The sequence below is a fragment of the Sus scrofa genome, chromosome 2 (assembly GCF_000003025.6).
Source record: "Sus scrofa isolate TJ Tabasco breed Duroc chromosome 2, Sscrofa11.1, whole genome shotgun sequence".
Taxonomy (NCBI): Eukaryota; Metazoa; Chordata; class Mammalia; order Artiodactyla; family Suidae; genus Sus; species Sus scrofa.
Window position 1 is genome coordinate 10,004,280 of NC_010444.4, and position 19,215 is coordinate 10,023,494.

A 19,215-nucleotide genomic window follows, 5' to 3' on the forward strand; every position below is an offset into this window, starting at 1 on the left:
CCAGCCATTGAGGGAAGAGTGGTCGCAAGATGAGCGGGGAGAGGACAGTGGGCCAAGTTGTGGAAAGACTTGAAGCCAAGGCAGGGCACGCGGCTTTTATTCTAAGTGCACCGGGAGCCATTGAAAGGCTCTAAGCCGGAGAATATCGATGCAATTTCTATTTTTAAAAGCTCACTCTGGCTGCTGCATTGAGAAGGGGCTGTAGGAGAAAGCAGACACGTGGGGAGAGCGGTTTGGAAACTCTTGCAACTGTCTAGGCGAGAGGTGCCGGCGGCTTGGAATGGGAGGTGGCAGTGGAGCCCACGGACAGCGGCAGATCTATTAAGGAAGGGCGGAAGGACAGGCTGATGCGTTGGCAGCAGACGAAGGGGAAGCAGAGCCCTAGGACAGGTGTCTACCGCTCTTTCTTTGCCTTTGCCATTTCCCTCTGTCCTGAGTCGTCCTGGGGCTGCTTTCTGGCAGCTGTGATGCTCTCAGGCAGGGCCACTCGCCCAGACTTGTTTTGGCATGATTGGCAGTGGCAGCACTGCCTGGAGAGCGAGGGGGCCGCTGCCTGGCCACCGAGACAGACACGCAATGAATGAATGGATGAATGGTCCCGGTCTGCTCTGTATTACCTGTGGGACTTTGGGCAGGTAATATAAGCCATCTGAGCCTCAGTCTTCTCATCAGTAAAATGGGCAAGATAACAGCCATCCCACAGGATGGTCAAGGGAGACATGAGACTGTGACAGCCCTTGCTAAGCCTTCAGAAAAGTGTGAATGTGGGTGCTGCCTGCTGTGCCCAAGGAGGGCGGCAGCAGGGAGGCACAGGGCCAGCCCTCCTCCTCCTCCTCCTCCTGCGATCTTCCTGCTCAAGAGCCGTGCCCTGCGCAGGCTCCGTGTGGCTGTTCCGTCTTGCTCTTCACCTGCGCTGTCTGTCCCCCAGGTTTCCCCTACGAGAAGGTGGTGCAGAGGGTCCTCTACCTCCAGGTCCTGGACTATGACCGCTTCAGCCGCAACGACCCCATCGGGGAGGTGTCCATCCCCCTCAACAAGGTGGACCTGACCCAGATGCAGACCTTCTGGAAGGATCTGAAGCCATGCAGCGATGGGAGTGTAAGGCCCCACCTGGAGCCCTTGGCTGACAGATCCTGTTCTGTTCCCTCCTCAACCTGACAAACGCGGCAGAGAGGGAGGGCAGGGAACGGCCGGACCTGACAGGGCAGCGTTTCCACCAGCTGGCACAGCGTCAGCGCTCTGCCTTTGGGAGCCTGATCTGTGACAAAGAGCCTGGGGAGCAGGGCACAGACCTGCCAGATGAAGGAAGACCTTCATCTTCATGCGTGTGCAGCCGCGACAGGCACAGGGGGTGGCTAAGCACCCAGGCCTGAGTAGAGGGGTCCTGGTGCAGGGGGGCCTGACCTAGCCCCGAAGCCCTCTTGTTCTCCCTCCCAGGGGAGCCGAGGGGCGTGGCCCGGTCTCAGCCCGCCTTTTGCCCTTCCCAGGGGATGTCAAGGGGCGTGGCCCGGCCTCACCCCGCCTCTTGTCCCTCCCAGGGGAGCTGAGGGGCGTGGCCCGGTCTCACCCCGCCTCTTGTCCCTCCCAGGGGAGCTGAGAGGCGTGGCCCTAACTCACCCCGCCTCTTATCCTTCCCAGGGGAGCCGCGGGGAGCTGCTCCTGTCTCTCTGCTACAACCCCTCTGCCAACTCCATCATCGTGAATATCATCAAAGCCCGAAACCTCAAAGCCATGGACATCGGGGGCACGTCAGGTACTGGCGCTTCTCACCCACAGAGGGCGGACAAGCCGGCTGGGGAGGTTCTGGTGACATGGGAGTCACGCCGGATGTGGACAGCAGGGTCTGGGCTGTGCCCTCACCCCCACACCCCACCTCCAGTCTCAACACCTCTACCTTAGAGCTCTGGTGGCCATGTTTGGCGCACCCTCAGGGTCACCATCACCTTAGACTCCGTCCTTTCCAGAATGGGGAAGAAAGGGCACAGGATGGTGGGCAGACCTGGGTTCTAGCCCCAGCTCTGACACGCCTAGTCTGTGACCTCAGGTGAGACCTGGCCCCTCAGAGTCCTCATTTGTGGAGGTGATGGCTAAATTCCTTGCAGATCTTCCTTCCTCACGGCTTTCTTCACCCTCTGGGGACAGCACACACAGCCTCTCCTGCCCCCGCTCCCCCCGCCCCGCCCCGCTGCTCCTCTGACCCTTCCCCCACCTGTCCGCCAGACCCCTACGTGAAGGTGTGGCTGATGTACAAGGACAAGCGGGTGGAGAAGAAGAAGACGGTGACGATGAAGAGGAACCTGAACCCCATCTTCAATGAGTCCTTTGCCTTCGACATCCCCACGGAGAAGCTGAGGGAGACGACCATCATCATCACGGTCATGGACAAGGACAAGCTCAGCCGCAATGACGTCATCGGCAAGGTAGGGGGCGCCAGGCAAGGGTCTGGCCTAAAAGAAGCAACAGGGGCAGTGGGTGAACACGAGGCTGGATGGCAGGAGAGAGAGGCAATCCTTTCCCCGTCAGGGCCTCCGTCTCATCTGAACATAAGAGGATTGGACAAGCTCTTCCCTCAATGTCCTACCGTGGATCCGTCCGTTCAGGATAGACCTGGAAGAGCAAGGAAGGAGGAGGTGGTAGGATTAAGTGCCCTGGATCCTCAAAAGATGGTTTTCTGGACAGGACCCTCTGACAGGGTAAAGACCTCAGAGCAATGTCATCAGGGTCCTATCTGCAGAGGGTGAGCTGCGCGGGCCTAGAGTTGAGAGCTGTAGTCAGGCTCCAAAGAGCTGGCCTCAGGAGTTCCCGTCATGGCCCAGTGGTTATTGAACCCGACTAGCATCCATGAGGACACTGTGGGTTAAGGATCTGGCGTTGCTGTGAGCTGTGGTGTAGGTCGCAGATGTGGCTTGGATGCTGCATCACTATGGCTCTGGTGCAGGCCAGCAGCTATAGCTCCGATTGGACCCCTGGCCTGGGAACCTCCATATGCCATGGGTGCAGCCCTAAAAGACAAAAAAAAGGAGCTGGCTTCCGTTCCCATCTCATCTGCTGTTAAACAGCTGTATGACCCTGGACAAGTCCATGGCCTCTCTGAGCTTCAGTGTTCTCATTTGTAAAATAGAGCTACTAATACCAACCCTACAGCACTTCACAGGCTGGTATAAGAATTGCCTGAGACACGTGGGCATTCTCCTTATAGAAAGTGATCTCTTTTCATCATATATTAACCAAAAATCCCTGCCTGGCCTTGAGTTTTCCCAGGATGTGATTTTGTGACCTAAATCCATTCGCTTTTCTGCTTTGAAATGTCTATTCTTGTGTTTGTTCATGGCTTAGCATTGAAAGTGTGGGCTTGAGAGTCATGCTGCCTGGATCCAGGTCCCAGTTCCACCTCTTAACAATCATAACCTTTAAGAGCTTCATTTCCTCCTCTTGAAATGAGAGTAAGACAATCCTAACCTCACAGTGTGCTGGGAGGAGTAAATAAGATAACCCGGGAGAGACGCTTAGCCCAGTACTTGGAACATATATGTTAGCTACTATTATAATGAAAGTTACTTTGGAAAAGTTCCTAGCAAGGGCATGTGTGTCCATTCTGGCATCGAGGTTTGACTAGGAACAGGCTGTAATCCAGTGATCAGGGCAGGTGGAGGGGAAGGATGGATGCCTAGCCTTTTGAAGCTGGATGTTCTTTGGATACCACTTATAGCTCCTTTAGAAAAAGCCCTACTATGGGAGTTCCTGTTGTAGCTCAGCAGAAATGCACCCAACTAGTATCCACGCGGATGTGGGTTCAATCCCTGGCCTCACTCAATGGGTTAAGGATCTGGCATTGCCATGAGCTGTGCTGTAGGTCACAGACACGGCTTGGATCTGGCGTTGCTGTGGCTGTGGCGTAGGCTGGCGGCTACAGCTCCGATTGGACCCCTAGGCTGAGAACCTCCACGTGTCATGAGTGTGGCCCTAAAAAGACAAAAAGACAAAAAAAAAGAATGAAAGAAAAAGCCCTACCTTCTGTTGACTAAACCAAGGGGAAGGTGGATTTGTTCTCACTTTGGACTGGGTAGCTGAGGGCTTTTGGCTTAGCTGTATGACCCCACAAGGCTGGGGTCAGCTGGGGGATCATGCCCACAGCCCCCTGTGTGAGACCCCTAACACAGAGGCAGGTAGGATTGAGCCAATGGTACAGAGCCCAAAAGACCTCGATTTAAATCCCTCTACACCGCTCATAAGTTCTGTGACTGTGGGTCAGTCTCTTAACCTCTGCACCTTAGTTTCTCCATCTGTCAAATGGGGATAATAACATACCTGCCTCACAGCTAAGGATTTGATGATCTAGGTAAAGTCCCTAGCTCAGTGCTCAGGACTAAGTGCCCAGGAGGTGGGATCGATTGTCAGTAAGGGGGAGATAGACGGTGGCCAACAGGTGGGGCAGGGAAGGGCATGGGAGAGACCTGCCTCCATCCCATCAGCCCCCCCAGCACAGGAGTTCCCGCTGTGGTGCAACAGATCGGTGGCAACTCGGGACGCTGGGACACAGGTTCGATCCCCAGCCAGGCACAGTGGGTTAGGGATCCAGATCTGGCGTGGCCACAGCTGCATCATAGATCACAACGACGGCTCGGATCTGATCCCTGGCCTGGGAACAGCCAAAAAAAAAAAAAAATCCCCCAGCACAAAATACATCGGGAGTCTCATCTGGAGGGACCAGCCGTGCCTAGACTCCCGAGCAGAGGCCCAACAAGGAAAAGAGGTCAGGCTGGTAGGAGACATAGGAGGGGCCTTGTGGGGTAGGTTGTCGCTGCAGGCAGAGTCCCCCCCTCCGCGCCCCTGGTCCCCATGATCCCAGGCTGGGGCACCACTGGGGAAATGCAGTGTCACCAAGCGGTGAGGGCAAGAGGCCATGCCTCAGCGAGTGCCACTAATGCTGTCCTCTTCCCTTTCTCCCCAGATCTACCTGTCCTGGAAGAGTGGGCCCGGGGAGGTGAAACACTGGAAGGACATGATAGCCCGTCCCCGGCAGCCTGTGGCCCAGTGGCACCAGCTGAAGGCCTGAGTGGGGCCAAGGGAGGCCCAAGGGGCCAAGGGCCCGGGTCCCCATCATGCCCTCACCACTTTATGCACAACGCCCGGCCTGGCCCCCCTGCCATGGGTCAGGGGAGGATCCTGAGGGCTCAGCCAGGGAGGGGACCCAGGAACCAGTCGGGCCCCATGGCTAGGGAGAACCAGCCCCATCCCCCACCGGCCCAGCCCTGGGGGAGGGGCTCTGGGAGCCATTTTCCTGCTTTGCCCCTTTCCTTCCTGACCCACCGATGCTAAAGAAGTGGGGGGCGGGAAGCACGAGAGCCAGACAGGCAGACGGGCAGATCCCTCCAGAGGCCCGCCAGGTGGGCACCGTCCCCCGTTTTCTTTAAGGCAGTGCCTGGAGTGGAGAAAGGCCGCCCCCTCCCCAGCCCCAGGGTGGGCCCAGGAGGGGGGAGGTCGAGGCGTTTGGCCCCGGCTTGGCCAAGAGAGGCCCGTTCCAGGGCAGTTTCAGGGGCCGGCTGGGCCCTGAATGCCGAGGATAGTATATAGCCCGCTCCAGGGTCTTGGAGCCGCAGCCCTGTGTACTTGTGTTGTGTCCACAGTGTGTGTGTATACGTGTGCGTGCGTGCGTGTGTGGGGGTGAGGGTACTCGCTCCCTGTTTCCCTGGGCCGGCAGTGCTGAGAAGGATGCAGAGAGGGCAGGGTTTCTGAGGTGAGGTCCGGCTGGAGGCTGGGAAGTCAATACACAAAGCCAGCAGGTGGAGAGGAGAGGCAGCTGAGGGCTGAGCGGGGCCGGGATGGAGGAAAGGTAGGCTCGACCCTGGAGGCGGGCTGAGAACTGGGCTGCCTCCTTCTGTCCCCACCCCGCCACCAGCATCCCTCTCTGTGCTGAGAGCTCCCCACGAGCTCCTTCCCCAGCAATTTCATCTCTTGAACATTGTTTCGCACCATTTAGGCACCTACTTTGTGTATCAGATTCCACCAAGGACTCCCCTGCTCCCTTCCGTCTCAGGGGTCCCAAGCCCCCCTAGCTCTCTTTCCTAATCCCCTCAACCTTCCCACACATCCGGATCCCAGCCACGCTGGCAACCTTCTCCATCCTTTCCAGCTCCCTCCCCTTCCTCCTCTCTCCGTGTCTGGACAGACCACCCCTCCCTCCCCACCCCACACATCCCACACCCCTCCTTCCCCTCGTTCCTTGACCTTCCCCTCATCCCATCATGGTCTCTGATCTTCCATCACTTGACCTCTTCTGGGGCTGTCCTCTGATCCCCCCGCCCCGCTCCTGGTCCCTTAGAGCAGCTCCTTCTGCCCCCTCAGTTCAGGTAGAGGAGGAAGCCAAGGAAGATTCCAGAATTCCATGAGTCCTGAGGTTGCCCCACACGAAGAAGCTGCGGTTTCTCTGCCTCAGCTGCTACAGAGACTAGAACTGGCATCCCCTTGGAGACAGACGATTTGGGGATGATCCCTGCTTAAGCCCCATCATCCCCACGCGGGTACTTGTATTGATACAAGACAGCTGGCGACCGTCTCGAATCCAGGGGTCCCCAAGCCTGGGCCTGACATTCCCGGCACGCACCGCCAGGTGGCGTCCGGACACTACAGTCTGTGGACCAGATCCGGAACCACAGTTCCATTCCCGATGGGCCTGACACCCCGATAAAGAGACTCTGGAAAGGGTCCCCACTTAGGGGACACGGCAAAAGCTTAAGCCATTTGGAGCCCTTTCCCTTTGGTAGGCTTCCGCTGAGCTGAGCATTCTGCTCTGTGCAGTAAGACGCTCACATTTTTGCCCGTATCAAAAGTTTCTGACATAGAATCTCACACCCTCACCCCTACCCCCTACCCCAAGGATCTGGAGGAATATACAAAGTAGGTGAGTCATTTTGCAGAGTGAAGAGTGCTAACGTAAAGCAAATAGTCACCCACATTCTTGTAAATCCCCATTTTTCTATATGGTCGCTTTGCTTAAAATCGGGGTCTGCCCCAACGAACAGCACGGTCATTATCTGGCAGGCTGGGGAACCAGCTCCCAACGGGGATGGGAGGGCAGTGACTGCTTAGTGTGTGGAAGCGAAGAAAGGGTGCTGTTGGAAGCTTTGAGAAGCGGAGGGAATCTGCCATCCTGCATTCCGCCCTCGAATCCTGTGCCGCTCCACCCGGAGGCTGGTGACGGATCGAGCCCCGCCCCAGGCGCCTGGGCATGCGGCCGCACCTTCCGGGATAGAACCGACTTGCATTGAATGGGTGGGGCAACTGCATCCAAGTTTTCCGAGCCCCGCCCACGAAGCTCTTAGCCAATCATAAACTGAGAGCCTCTCCAAGCAGTGCCTGCTCCAAATCCGACCCTACCCAGGCCCATCTATGAATCCGGCCTCGGGTTCTCCAACACCTGACTCGCAGCCTGAGCTCCGGGACGCGGGGTAGGGGTGGCGAGTGGTGGACCAAGGGCTGGGTGGGCTGGCAAGGAAGGAGGCTGGTGGTATGGGGCGGGGGCGGGGGCGGGGGCGGGGAGGGGGGCGTCTAAGGCCAAAGGAAAACACGGAAATGGGGAATTTGAGGGTGGGGGGAGGGCACTGGAGCCCTGTCACCATCCTAGGACCTTGGACAAATCACCCACACTCCTGGGGCCTCAGTTTCCCCATCTGTAAAAAGATGGTAATAATACTTCACCTACCTCATAGGGGAGGTTGTAAGGCCGCCGTCACCTGGGGGTCGAGGCAGGATTCTGAAGGTGCTACCGGTGAGCAAAGTATTATTACCGCAGCCTGAGAGCAAGGCCCACCTGCCCCTCCCCTCACAGGGCCTCCAGGGATAGCCGAGGCCAGCCTGGGCCCATCTATCTCTTCTCCACTGTGTCCCCGGTCCCTTCATGAGCGCCATCTGCCATCTTTGTGGGCACCCTAGACTTAGTCGTCATCTTGTTCAGGTATCCTTTCTTGTGACATCTCCTCTTGTAACTGCTGTACAAATTCCACCTGCCCCAGGACCCCGCACCTGCCCACCGGCGCCAGACGCCAGGGAAGGGACAAGGAAAACAGCCACACACACAAAAAAAAAAAAAAGCCAAGGGGGGCCCTCAGAGTCCCCAGTCCCGCTGGGGCCCCAGGGGTGGGGATTGGTGGTCACTGTTTGTATTGTGTTTTGAGTCCTTGAGCGCAAGTGTTTTATAAAAAACAAAAACCCACCATCACCAAAAAAAAAAAAAAAAAAAAAAGAATTGCAGCAAAGAGTAATGAAGACAAACTGAAGAAAAAAAAAAGGGAAAAAAAACCATACAAAAATTTTCCACTACACGCACCCTCTAAGCCAGCAAGATTTCCTCTTTGCAAAATCATATTTTTGTGGGAATGGGCCCCGCTTTTTGTGGCAAGGCCCGTTCTAATTAATAAAGGATCGTGAAAAAGTAGGGCCTTGGCTGTGTTCCTCCGTGGGTCCTAGCTCTCCCTTACCCCCCAGGGGAGAGGCAGTGGGATGAGGGGGTGGGAAGTGGGGGGCGGGGGGGGCTGAGTCTCCCCTCACCTGTCACCTTTGGGATTTGGCTTCACCGGCGACGAGGCCCTTCCAGCCCAACCTCAGGTTGAGAATATGACTGCCAGCTACCCTGAAAGCAGAGGAGAGGCCGCACCCCCTGGATCAAGCTGAAGCAAGTCTTATTGGGAATGGAGTCTCCTTGGGGCTTGAGGGGTGCCCCTCTAGCTCACCCAGCCTGACCTCCCCTCCCTCAGTTCCCTGGGGAACCTCATTCCCCTCCAAGGCAATTCAGACCAATCAAAAGAGGACCCTCCGCCTTCCCCGGCATCCCCTGAACTCATGGGACCCCTGTGCTTTCAGGCCAGCATCTCCTCTTCCTTCTGTTCCCTGCGGAATTCTGGGCCTGTTGGCTGGACCTGTGGCTTCTCTCCATCCTGTTCTGGTTTCATCCTTTAGGACTGGAAAAGTCTCTCCAACTCAAAAGAGCCCATCGCCAGTCCCAGCCTGAGAGCCTGGGAAGCTGGGCCCCAGTGTCTTTCTTCTCTGGACACAGTGGCCCCGAGGCGAGCTGTTTCCTCCCTCCTGGTCTCCCTTCCCTCCACCGGCAAAAGAGCAACAACCATCCCAACCCTTCCCCTTCCCTCCCACACAGCCTAGGGGAGGCCCAGGCCTGGCCCATCTCTGGCTGCTTCAGCATGAGGGGCTACATCTGTAATAGGCACACAGGACAGGAGTCTGTGGTCCTGCATCCACCTGCCACCCGCCCTGCCCACGCTCCAGAGTGAATGCCCCTGCCCCCAGCACCTCCTGCTCCCCAGCACCTGGGGCCAGCAGCCGCTTCCCGCACTGCACCAAGTACGCCCACTTGAAGCTGCCCGCCCTCTCCCTTAAAGCCCCATTAATTTCTGACTGCTTGGTTTAAAGGTTCTGATCTCTGTCTTAGAGATTGGAGGGCGCCCCAGGGTCAGGTAAGTAGCCTCAAGAGCACTCCTTGCCAGGACTTCTGTTCAGGCTCACTCTGGAAAAACTAGGCTTGAAAGCAGGACAGCTGGGCCTGGCCGTGGGCTCAAGGCCTCACTTTGGACTTTGTTGCCTTTCTCCGTGGGGTCTGTCTTCACCCACGGCTGTGGAGACCCACCCATCCCTCCCTGTGCCTGGGACCACTGCCCTCTGGTATTCTGGCTCTCCTATAAGTCCCTCCTGCATTCCACTGCTTTCTGGAAGGCCATCTCGGGCCATGTCCTGCTCTCCTCTCCTTCCTCCGCAAAGACCACCAGAAGGGCAATGCTTGAATGCACTGTACGTCCCAGCCTGTGGCTCCCCTGACCACCTGTGTCCCTGGGAGATGGATGCCCTGCTCCCTGTGTCTCTGTCTTGCGTGTATGCGTTGTGTCTCATTTAGATTGTGAGCCCCGCTGGGCAGGGATCCCTGTCCAAATCCATGTTCTGTGTGGCACACCTGGGTGTGCTAATAAATGTCCATCCTCAGAACAAGAGTGCTGAGTGTCTTAAGGAAGCTTTGGGGAGTTCCTGCGGTGCAGCGGTCGTGAACCTGACTAGTATCCATGAGGAATCGGGTTCGATCCCTGGCCTGGCTCAGTGAGTTAAGGATCTGGCATGGCCATGAGCTGCAGTGCAGCTCACAGGTATGGCTCAGATCAGGCCAGAAGCTACAGCTCCGATTGGACCCCTAGTCTGGGAACTTCCATATGCCACGGTGCAGCCCTAAAAAAATGGGGGGAGGAAGTTTGGGGGCAGATGGCCAAGCAAGCCCATGTGGTGGCAGTGGGAGCAAGTGAGGTGCTCCTGGGCAAGGCCGCCAGCTCCCGAACAGCCCTGTTCTCCTGTTTTCTGAAGCCCTGCAGCCTGGAGTTCTGGCTGCCAAAATGTTCCAGGAGGAAGACGGGCTACAATTCCCACTTATTCCATCCACACCCAGTCCTGATCACCAGCCACATCAATGGTTCCGGGGGTGGGGGACAGTCAGGGGCGGGTGGGCCAAAGGGGAACAGGGAAGGGTTAAGTGTGCCAGGCACTCAGGGCAGAGGCCAAAGGAGACAGGGGACCAGAGAAGGCAAGGCAGGCTGTGGGGACGGTGAGGTGACAAGAGCAGAGGTTGCGAAAGGGCAAGGAACAGACCCAGGGAAGTAAATGACTTGCCCATAAATAGGTGTTAGGCCCCCTAACCCAGGGCTCGACCCACGCTGGGAGGGACAAGGTCTGTAGCCAAGCCTCAGACTCCTCTTGTTCCTTGAGAAGTCAGCCTTCAATCTTCCCCACCCTTCGAGCTCTTTGTGCCCATTGGAGCCCGTCACTCTTGCAAGCTGACGCCTCCAGATCCATCCCCAGCCTCCCCCACCCCCGGGCACAGCACAGAGGCCAGAGAGCTGCTGGGCCAGGCCTGACCTTTGGGCTTCGTATGACATCAGCCCTGTTGCCATGGTGATAGTGGCCCGGCAGCAACTTCCCATGGGAGAAGACGGGCCTCTAGGCTTGAGGTTTTACCATTTTCAATTTTTAAACTTTTTTTTTTTTTGGTCTTTTTGTCTTTTAGGGCCGCACCAGAGGCATATGGAGGGTCCCAAGCGAGAAGCCATGAAGGTAACGCCTAAATTTTTTTTTCTTCTGAATAATGAGGGAAGAAAGTAATGACTGAGTTAAGGAAAAAAAAAAAAAAAAAAAGGAGAGACAGAGAAAGAAAAAAAAAGAAAGGAGCCAGGGAGAAGTTCCCGTTGTGGCGCAGTGGTTAACGAATCCGACTAGGAACCATGAGGTTGCGGGTTCGATCCCTAGCCTTGCTCAGTGGGTTAAGGACCTGGCATTGCCGTGACCTGTGGTGTAGGTTGCAGACGCTGCTCGGATCCCACGTTGCTGTGGCTCTGGCATAGGGCGGCGGCTACGGCTCCGATTCGACCCCTAGCCTGGGAACCTCCATAAGCCACGGGAGCAGCCCTAGAAAAGGCAAAAAACAAACAAACAAAAAAAAAACAACGGAGGCAGGGAAATGGATAGAGGGAAGAAGAGAGTCACAGATGGGGAGGAGGGTGGATCAGTTCCAGCGAAAGAAGAGATAGACGTCAGCCCAGCTTGAGCTTCAAAAACATACTAAGAGTTCGAGAATCTGAGAATGAAGCTGGAAGAGACCAAGCAAGGAGGCCTGGGGGTAGAGGGGTAGGGTGACGGGCCTGCAGAAAGATCCAGCCAGAGGAGACAGCAGTCTTGAGCCCCGAAGCCATTTGTGACTGAAGACAAGCCCTCGTTCCCCAGACGGGACACAACAGTTGGCCAGGGTCACTCTGACGCAGAGCTGGGGCACATGGACTGAGGGCAGTGCCAGAGGGAGCCCACGGTCCCCACAGCTCTGGGACCCAGTTCTCCCAGGGCTTATAAATAAACAGGCATGTGGGAAACGCACATTCTTTCTCCAAGAAATATAATTTATGTTTACAGCCAGTTTTTTTTTTTTTTTCTTCTTCTTCTTCCTAAAGAAAACACTACCATGTGGGGGCCCCTGCCCCGACAGTGTCCCTGAGTGTCCCTGGCCCTGGGCCCTCCTTCCATTATTGCTTGGATGGGAAAGATCTGGCCCTGGGAATTGCAGAGCGAGGCCCCCACTCCTCACCCCCGGAAGGCTGTCCCTGGTGACGGAGTGGAGACACACAGTGCTCGTCCCATGCCCCATGCTGTGCCAGCCACCCTGATGGTGCCCATTTAAGGGAATGGAGAATGCAGGCGGGGAGGGAGACGCTGGAGCAGCCTCCCAGAGCAGAGAGCCTCTCTCTCCGGTGCAGGAGGCCCTGGAGGCACAGTGGCTTCTTTTCAAACTTGACAGCTGGAAGGTTCGTGCTGTGGGGAAGGGAGGGAGAGCTCCCAGCAAGATTCCAGGTACAAGCTGGGAGAAGAGAATAAAAGGCGGGGGTAGAGACCTTGCCTTCGGAGTCTCCTCTTCCCCACACAAAATTGAGGGGGCTTGGGGAGGGAGGTATGTACCATGAGCCCCGGTGGAAGGGCAAGGGCGGCTACGGTGTTAGGGGCCCCATCCCAGTTCCGCACACCTGTCTGTCCTGCGCAGCAGCCCTAACTCCAAGCCCCTGCCCCGGGGCCAGGCCTTCCTCTGGGGGCAGTTCTGCCTCACACCGGCATGTGGTCCACCCCGGAGGTAGTGGCTCCAGCACCGGAAAGGGTGGACCCCGAAGATCCAAACTCCAGAAGGAGGGAGGTTGGTGGGCGCCCTGGGCATCCAGACAGCCAGGGTGATGATTCCATGGTCACTGGTGACCCTGGTCCCAGGAGGAAGCTGGTACCTTGATTGTGCAGTGAGTGACCCCATGAGGGACCAGACTCAGCCACAGGAACTGGACGGGGCTGGGACTTCTTGGCCCGCCGGCCACCCAGAGACCAGCCAGGAGGCAGTCTTCTGGCTACCCTGGAATGTCTGAAGATGGCCCCCAGGGCTGCCTGGCCCCGGCAGCTCGACCAAAGTGACCCCTCCTCTGGCCCTAGTAGGGGCCCAGAGTTCCCACAAACCTTCCCTGAGCCCCTCCTCCCAGAGTGGCCAAAGCCCATCACCCCCGGAGCACAGGCTCAGGTGCCCAGTCCTGGAGCTGCTTCCAGGGCGTGGAGGCTGCCCGGGGGGGGCCCAGAGCCCGAGAGCCACCGCCCCCTATGAGCAGGTCTTCTTCCTCCTCATCCTCAAAGGTCCGCACGGGGCGCCGTGGCGGCGGCCGGGGCGTGGGCTCGTCGCGCTCGGCCATGCGCTCGACAGCGCCCTCGCCCACAAGGAAGACGGTGTCGGCGACGCGCGGGGGCCCAGTGACCGGGTTGTGATCGTAGGAGAAGACGCGCAGGGCGCGCAGAGGATGCAGGTCCGGGAAGCCGCCCAGGCGGTTACGGTCCAGGTCGAGGATGTGCAGGCGGCCCATGCGTAGCAAGGCGGGCGGGAACTCCTCGAAGCGGTTACCGTAGAGCCAGAGGCCGCGCAAGCCAGTCATGCGCGGCAGCTCCGCGGGCAGCGCGCGCAACCGGTTGTCGCCCATTTGCAGCGACTGCAGCGCCACCAGGCGCAGCAGCGGCCGCGGGAATCGCCTCAGGAAGTTGCCCTCGATCCAGAGGCAGCGCAGGCTTTGCAGCTGCGCGAAGTCGGCGGGCAGCGCCAGCAGCCGGTTGCCGCCCAGGTAGAGGCGCGTGAGGCGCGGCAGGCGACACAGGCCGTCGGGCAGACGCTCGAGTTTGTTGAAGTCGAGCGCCAGGATGCGCAGCTCGCGCAGCTCCTCGATCTCCTCGGGCAGCTCGCGCAGCCCGGTGCCGCTCACGTACAGTTTCTGCAGGCGGCTCAAAGCGCACACAGCACTAGGCAGCCGCCTCAGCCGCCTCCCGCTCAGCTCCAACTGTTGCTCGCCGTTGCGCAGCTGCTCCTCCGCGTCCGACGGCAGCTCGTCCGGCGTGGACTCGGCAATGCCCATGGTCACGGGCCCCGGCTGGGGCCGCCGCCGCCGCCCGGCATCGCCCCGCCCTGGCGGCTCCCCGGCCTCCTCGACGGGACCGAGGCCGCGCGGGCGCCGGGGCCCCCCGCCCCGGCCTGCCCCTGCGCCGGGAGGGGGGCCGTTCCGGGCCGGGAGGAGGCGCCCGCCCGGGGCCCCGCCGCCGCCGCTCTCCGCTCCCGGCCGCCCGCCCTCGAGCTTCCCCCTCTCCCTCCGCCGGAGGCCGACTGGCTTGGGTTAGCGCTGACTCGCAGCTTGGAGACCCGTCGCCCTGGCAACCCCCGACGCGCGGGCGGCTGCCAATGAGGTGGCGGGAAGGCGGGGCGGGGCGGAGCCAAGGTGCCTCCAGAGCAGGGTCCCTGCGCCCAGTTCCCTTGTCCCGCGTTCGCAACCGACCAGCCCCAGAGCCCGCGCTCGCCAGGGAAACCTAAGATCCCTCCCTGCAAACCTGGCGCGGTGTCAACACAGACCCGACGACCGACGCTGTCTACACTTCCAGCCGCAGCAAGCTCTTCGGTGTACGGTTGTGTGGGTCCAGAGCTGCAAGTCTAAGAAGGAACTGAGGACCAAAGAAACGCCGGCCCGCGACCCAGGACTCTGGACAGTGGCTCTGGTGGAGGGACTGAGAGGCGTGGTCATTGCCGGCCGTTTGTGCCCAGCGTCGTGCGCCCAGGCTTCCCGCCGCGCTCAGTTTAGGATAGTAACTCAGAAGTGTTCCTTTATGGGTCACAAGAGAGGATCTGCGGAGACCGGGTTTGGCTCTGCCGCGCCCCTCCCCGCCCCGGACACCCTCAGTGCACAGCAGGTTCCGGGTTAGTGCACTCTCACCCGGCTCTCCTGCCATGCCCCACAAAGCTCGAGGTCTGTGTGTCGCTGCGGTGGGAGACTGGAGCGCCTGAGTGCCTTTGAACGCCACTGACGGTGACCCCTCTCTTTCATAATTCTTCCTCTTGCACATGTTCCCCAACAGCCTTTTGGCCCCCTCCTTCTCCGCTTGAGGACCCTCAGAACTCCCCTGCCAGAGCTGCTGACAAAAACACTCCCTCTGGTTTATTGCCATCCTGCCATGTGCCCAGCACTGTGCTGAAAGCTTTGCATTGACTCCTTGCCACAGCCTATGAAGTGGGTAGACTGAGGCTCCAATTTTAAAGATGGAGAAACTGAGGCTCTGAGAGGTTTGACATAGCGGAGTGACTTGCCCAAGGTCACCCCACGGGCTAGTGGCTGGGATTGGAAACCAGGCAGTCTGATTCTCCAGCTGGTGCTCTGAACCAGGTATCACGCCAATAAATGGAAACAAGCATGACTCTACCTGTGACCGTGAATTTTCTCACAGCAGAGCCTCTAATTCATGACAAAGGCGTTATTAATGCCATATGAAAGATGAGGAAGGAAAGTGACCCCAGAGGGATTAGGCAACTTGCTTAAGGTCACACAATGAGTAGAGGATCCAGCCAGGGAGTCAGGTCTGCAGGCTCCATGCTTCCACCATCCTGCCTTCCCACCTCCCCTTGAACCCCAGCTGGTGGGACCATGTAATTGGCTGAAGGGACAGTCCTCTGGACAGCACCTCACCCTTTGACTCCCCCCCAATCCCACTCGCTGCAGGGAAGGAAGAAGGCCAGCTCAAGGGCGGACTGCAGCAGCCAATGCAAGGAGAGGGTGAAAACCACACACCCCCCAAATGTAAGCTGCCAGGGCAGGCAAGCTTGTCTCCTTCCTGCTGGTGCCATGTCTGGCATATAGTGGGGATTTAGTGAAAATTATTTTAAAGTACAGAGGCAACTTCACATGCAGGGACATGCATAGGTTTATAAGTATACAGTTTGGTAAGTTGTTTTTGTTGTTTTGCTTTTTTTCAGAGCCGCACCCACGGCATATGGAAGTTCCCAGGCTAGGGGTCGAAGTTGAGCTACAGCTGCTGGCCTATTCCAGAGCCACAGCAACACAGGATCCGAGCTGCTTCTGTGACCTACACCACAGCTCACGGCAACACCAGATCCTTAACCCACTGAGGGAGGTCAGGAATCGAACCCACAACCTCGTGGATCCTAGTCGGGTGCGTTAACCGATGGGAATTCCTGTTGAGTTTTGATAAATGTATACACTGTGTGACAGTTCCTTCACTCCGAGTCCCCTGAGCCTGCCTCTTCCAGGCAACCCCCAACTCCCAGAGGCAACCAGGATCCTGATTTCTACCCTCATGGATCAGTTTCGCCTGCTCTTGAATTTTGTATAAATGGAATTATTCAGTGTGTATTTTGGGGGGGGGTATCCTGGCTTCTTTACTCAGATGTTATATATTATATATTATATATGTGTTGGCTAAAGGAATGAAGAGGCAGAGCAACAGCAGTTGTGATCTGGCAAAGGGTGCCATGGGGTGAATAGGTGGACGAGGGACACAGAGACAGAGGTTTTGCTCTGAGCCAGGAACTAGCCTCGGACCCCTGTCCTGGAATGAAGACTAACCGGATGCAAGCTGAGGCAGAGGACCCAGGCAGAGAATAAATGGAGCCCAGATACCAGATCTGGGGTGTAGGAGGACTCTGAGCCCCAGCCAGAGGGGCTTCCAGTTCCTTCCAGACCTTGACTAAGCCCCAATCCAACTCTCTCCCTTCCACCCATTCAGGAGAACTTCTGGGATGAAGCGAGACCTCAGTGCCCAGGAAGCAGAGGAAAGCGCAGCCAAGTGGCCGGAACAAGAATGAGCACCTCCCCACCCCCACCCCCACCCATTGCTGCGTCCCCTCCCCCAGCAGCTTCCCCGAGGGAACATTTGCTGTGGAGGAGGAAGCCCAGGCAGCCCCCCTCACCACATGCTCCGAGCTGGCACTCCAGCACCAGGCAGCCCTCTTGGGCTCCGCCGGCACAGGCAGGAGCCACACGAGAGCCCCCACCACCCCAGCGCCAGCCATGGCAGAGCTTCCTGGGTTCAAGGGTACAGGGGACCAGCCCTCTTCTTTCTCTAAGTCTTTTTCTTGCTCTCGGTAGAAGCTGTACCTTCGCCTCCCACCAGGCCCTTCTCAGTGGGTAAAGGTAAAATGCGCTGGCGTTCTGGGCCCACGCAGGCTGGCAGCGGGGCAATCGTGTTGATGAATCATGCTGGCACCGCGGGTGCCCAGTCCTTGTCAAGGCGTCACTAATGAATTAGCTTCGCCCCCAGCACGGGGCCTCTCAGCCGCTCGCCACTCCTGGGGAAGGGAGGAAACTGAAACCTGGGAGGGGGAACGGGGAGCAGGGGGCCGGGAGGGGTTCCAACAGCTCCAGGATCCACCCCGGACCCCAGGCAGCCCCTATGCCTACACACACTGGGAAAACCATCCAAAAACTGGGCCCCTCGGACCCCAGAAACAGCCTCTCCATTCCTAACCATGAGCTGTAACTAACTGTCCTGCCCACCTCCAAATCTGTGTTTTTGATTTTTTTTCTTTTTTTTTTTTTTGTCTTTTGTCTTTTGTCTTTGTCCTTTTAGGGCCGCATCCGCAGCATATGGAGGTTTTCCAGGCTAGGGGTCTAATCGGAGCTACAGCTGCCAGCCTACAGCACAGCCACAGCAACACCAGGGCCAGGTCAGAGCCGCATCTGTGACCTACACCACAGCTCATGGCAACGCTGGATCCTTCACCTACTGGGAGAGGTCAGGGGTCGAACCTGCAACCTCATGGTTCCTAGTCGGATTCATTTCCCATGCACCATGACGGGAACTCCAAAAGAAATTTTTGAAATACAGAAAAAGTTCAAAGTTCTCAGGTGTGACAAATACCCCTGGGCCCAGAATCCAGTGCTGAGAGTTGCTCGCATTTTGTCATACTTGCTTCCGATCTATTTTCTTAAATAAAAGGAAGAAAACAGCAGTTGTAATACAGAAGTCTCCTTTGTCACCCCTCCTGTGGCCCCACAGGTACCCCTGCCAAGGCCCCTCTGTTTCCCAGTTTCCCCCCCCCCCAGCCCCCGCATCTGGGGACCCAGGACCACTGTGGCTGCTGAGATTTGAATGAGATCATGGCCTGTTAGCATCATAGGTTCTTAGGAAGCAAGGATTTGAGGGCGTTCCCCTCGTGGCTCAGCAGTAATGAATCTGACTAGTATCCATGAGGACACAGGTTCAATCCCTGGCCTCGATCATTGGGCTAAGGATCTGGTGCTGCTGTGAGCTGTGCTGTAGGTCACAGACGCAGCTTGGATTTGGTGTTGCTGTGGCTGTGGCGTAGGCCAGCGGCTACAGCTCCGATTTCACCCCTAGCCTGGGAACTTCCATATGACGCAGGTGTGGGCCTAAAAAGACAAAAGCAAACAAAGAAAGCAAGGATTTGAGCCCATTAGAGCCAAGCACAAAACGTCAACACTCAGAGGGTGCTTGCCCCTGGGAAATCACAGGGGCTGTTAATCGTCTGTAAGGCGCCAGGGACCCTGTCCCAGAAAAGTGCATAGAAGCAGGAACTCACTCAATGTCCAGTGTCGCACACAGTGCCCAAGGTCTTCGATCTCCTGAAGAACTAGTCCACCTCCCTCATTTGGCCAAAAAGGAAAGTGACAATGTCCTTCACGCCATGGCCCATTCCCTTTACCTTCATCAGCCAAAACTTGAGTCCTCACATTCATTCAAGTATTCATTCAATGAACAGTAAGCCCCTATTTGTACGCCTAGGCGGTGGAGATTGCGATGAACGTGAACATAATAGACAAAAACAAAAAACAAACAAAACTCTCTTTGTAGAACTCGTAGTCCTATAAATAGAGATAATCCACAAAATGCTTTTCCGTGTGTCAGCCAATCAACCTGGCTACAGAGGAGAAAAAGCAAGGGAGAGAGGAGGAGCTCTGAGGCTCCCATTTAAAATGGAGTGGCTGAGGAGTTCCCTCGTGGTGCAGGGGAAATGAATCCAACTAGGCACCATGAGGTCACGGGTTCAATCCCTGGCCTTGCTCAGTAGGTTAAGGATCCGGTGTTGCCGTGAGCTGTGGTACAGGTGGCAGACACGACTCAGATCTAACATTGCTGTGGCTGTGGTACAGGCCGGCCACTGTAGCTCCGATTTGACCCCTAGCCTGGGAACCTCCATACACCATGGGTGCAGCCCCAAAAAGCACAAAATTAATTAATTAATTAATTAATTAAAATAAAATGGAGTGGCATAGCAGCTAAAAGACCTCGGTTAAAAACCTGGTACAGGTTGTCACTGCTGTGGCACAGGTGTCTTGATCTCTGACCTGAAAACTTCTGCATACGGTA

At 57.2% G+C, this 19,215-nt stretch overlaps 2 protein-coding genes across 6 annotated transcripts in view; one reads left to right on the forward strand and one right to left on the reverse strand.

Moving 5' to 3' along the window:
* Positions 1-8,434, forward strand: part of SYT7 (synaptotagmin 7) — a 64,752-nt gene extending 56,318 nt beyond the window's left edge. For all 5 annotated transcript variants that reach the window (XM_021082928.1, XM_021082927.1, XM_021082926.1 and 2 more), the window contains 4 exons: positions 929-1,098; positions 1,639-1,753; positions 2,221-2,420; positions 4,952-8,434. In XM_021082928.1, coding sequence (XP_020938587.1) covers positions 929-1,098; positions 1,639-1,753; positions 2,221-2,420; positions 4,952-5,056 — 590 coding nt within the window. In that variant the 3' untranslated portion in view covers positions 5,057-8,434. The remainder of the gene's footprint in view (positions 1-928; positions 1,099-1,638; positions 1,754-2,220; positions 2,421-4,951) is intronic.
* Positions 11,916-15,294, reverse strand: LRRC10B (leucine rich repeat containing 10B). The gene is given in 2 exon segments (XM_013994237.2): positions 11,916-13,130; positions 13,133-15,294. Coding segments are annotated over 2 exon segments (876 nt in total). The 5' UTR covers positions 13,962-15,294; the 3' UTR covers positions 11,916-13,083.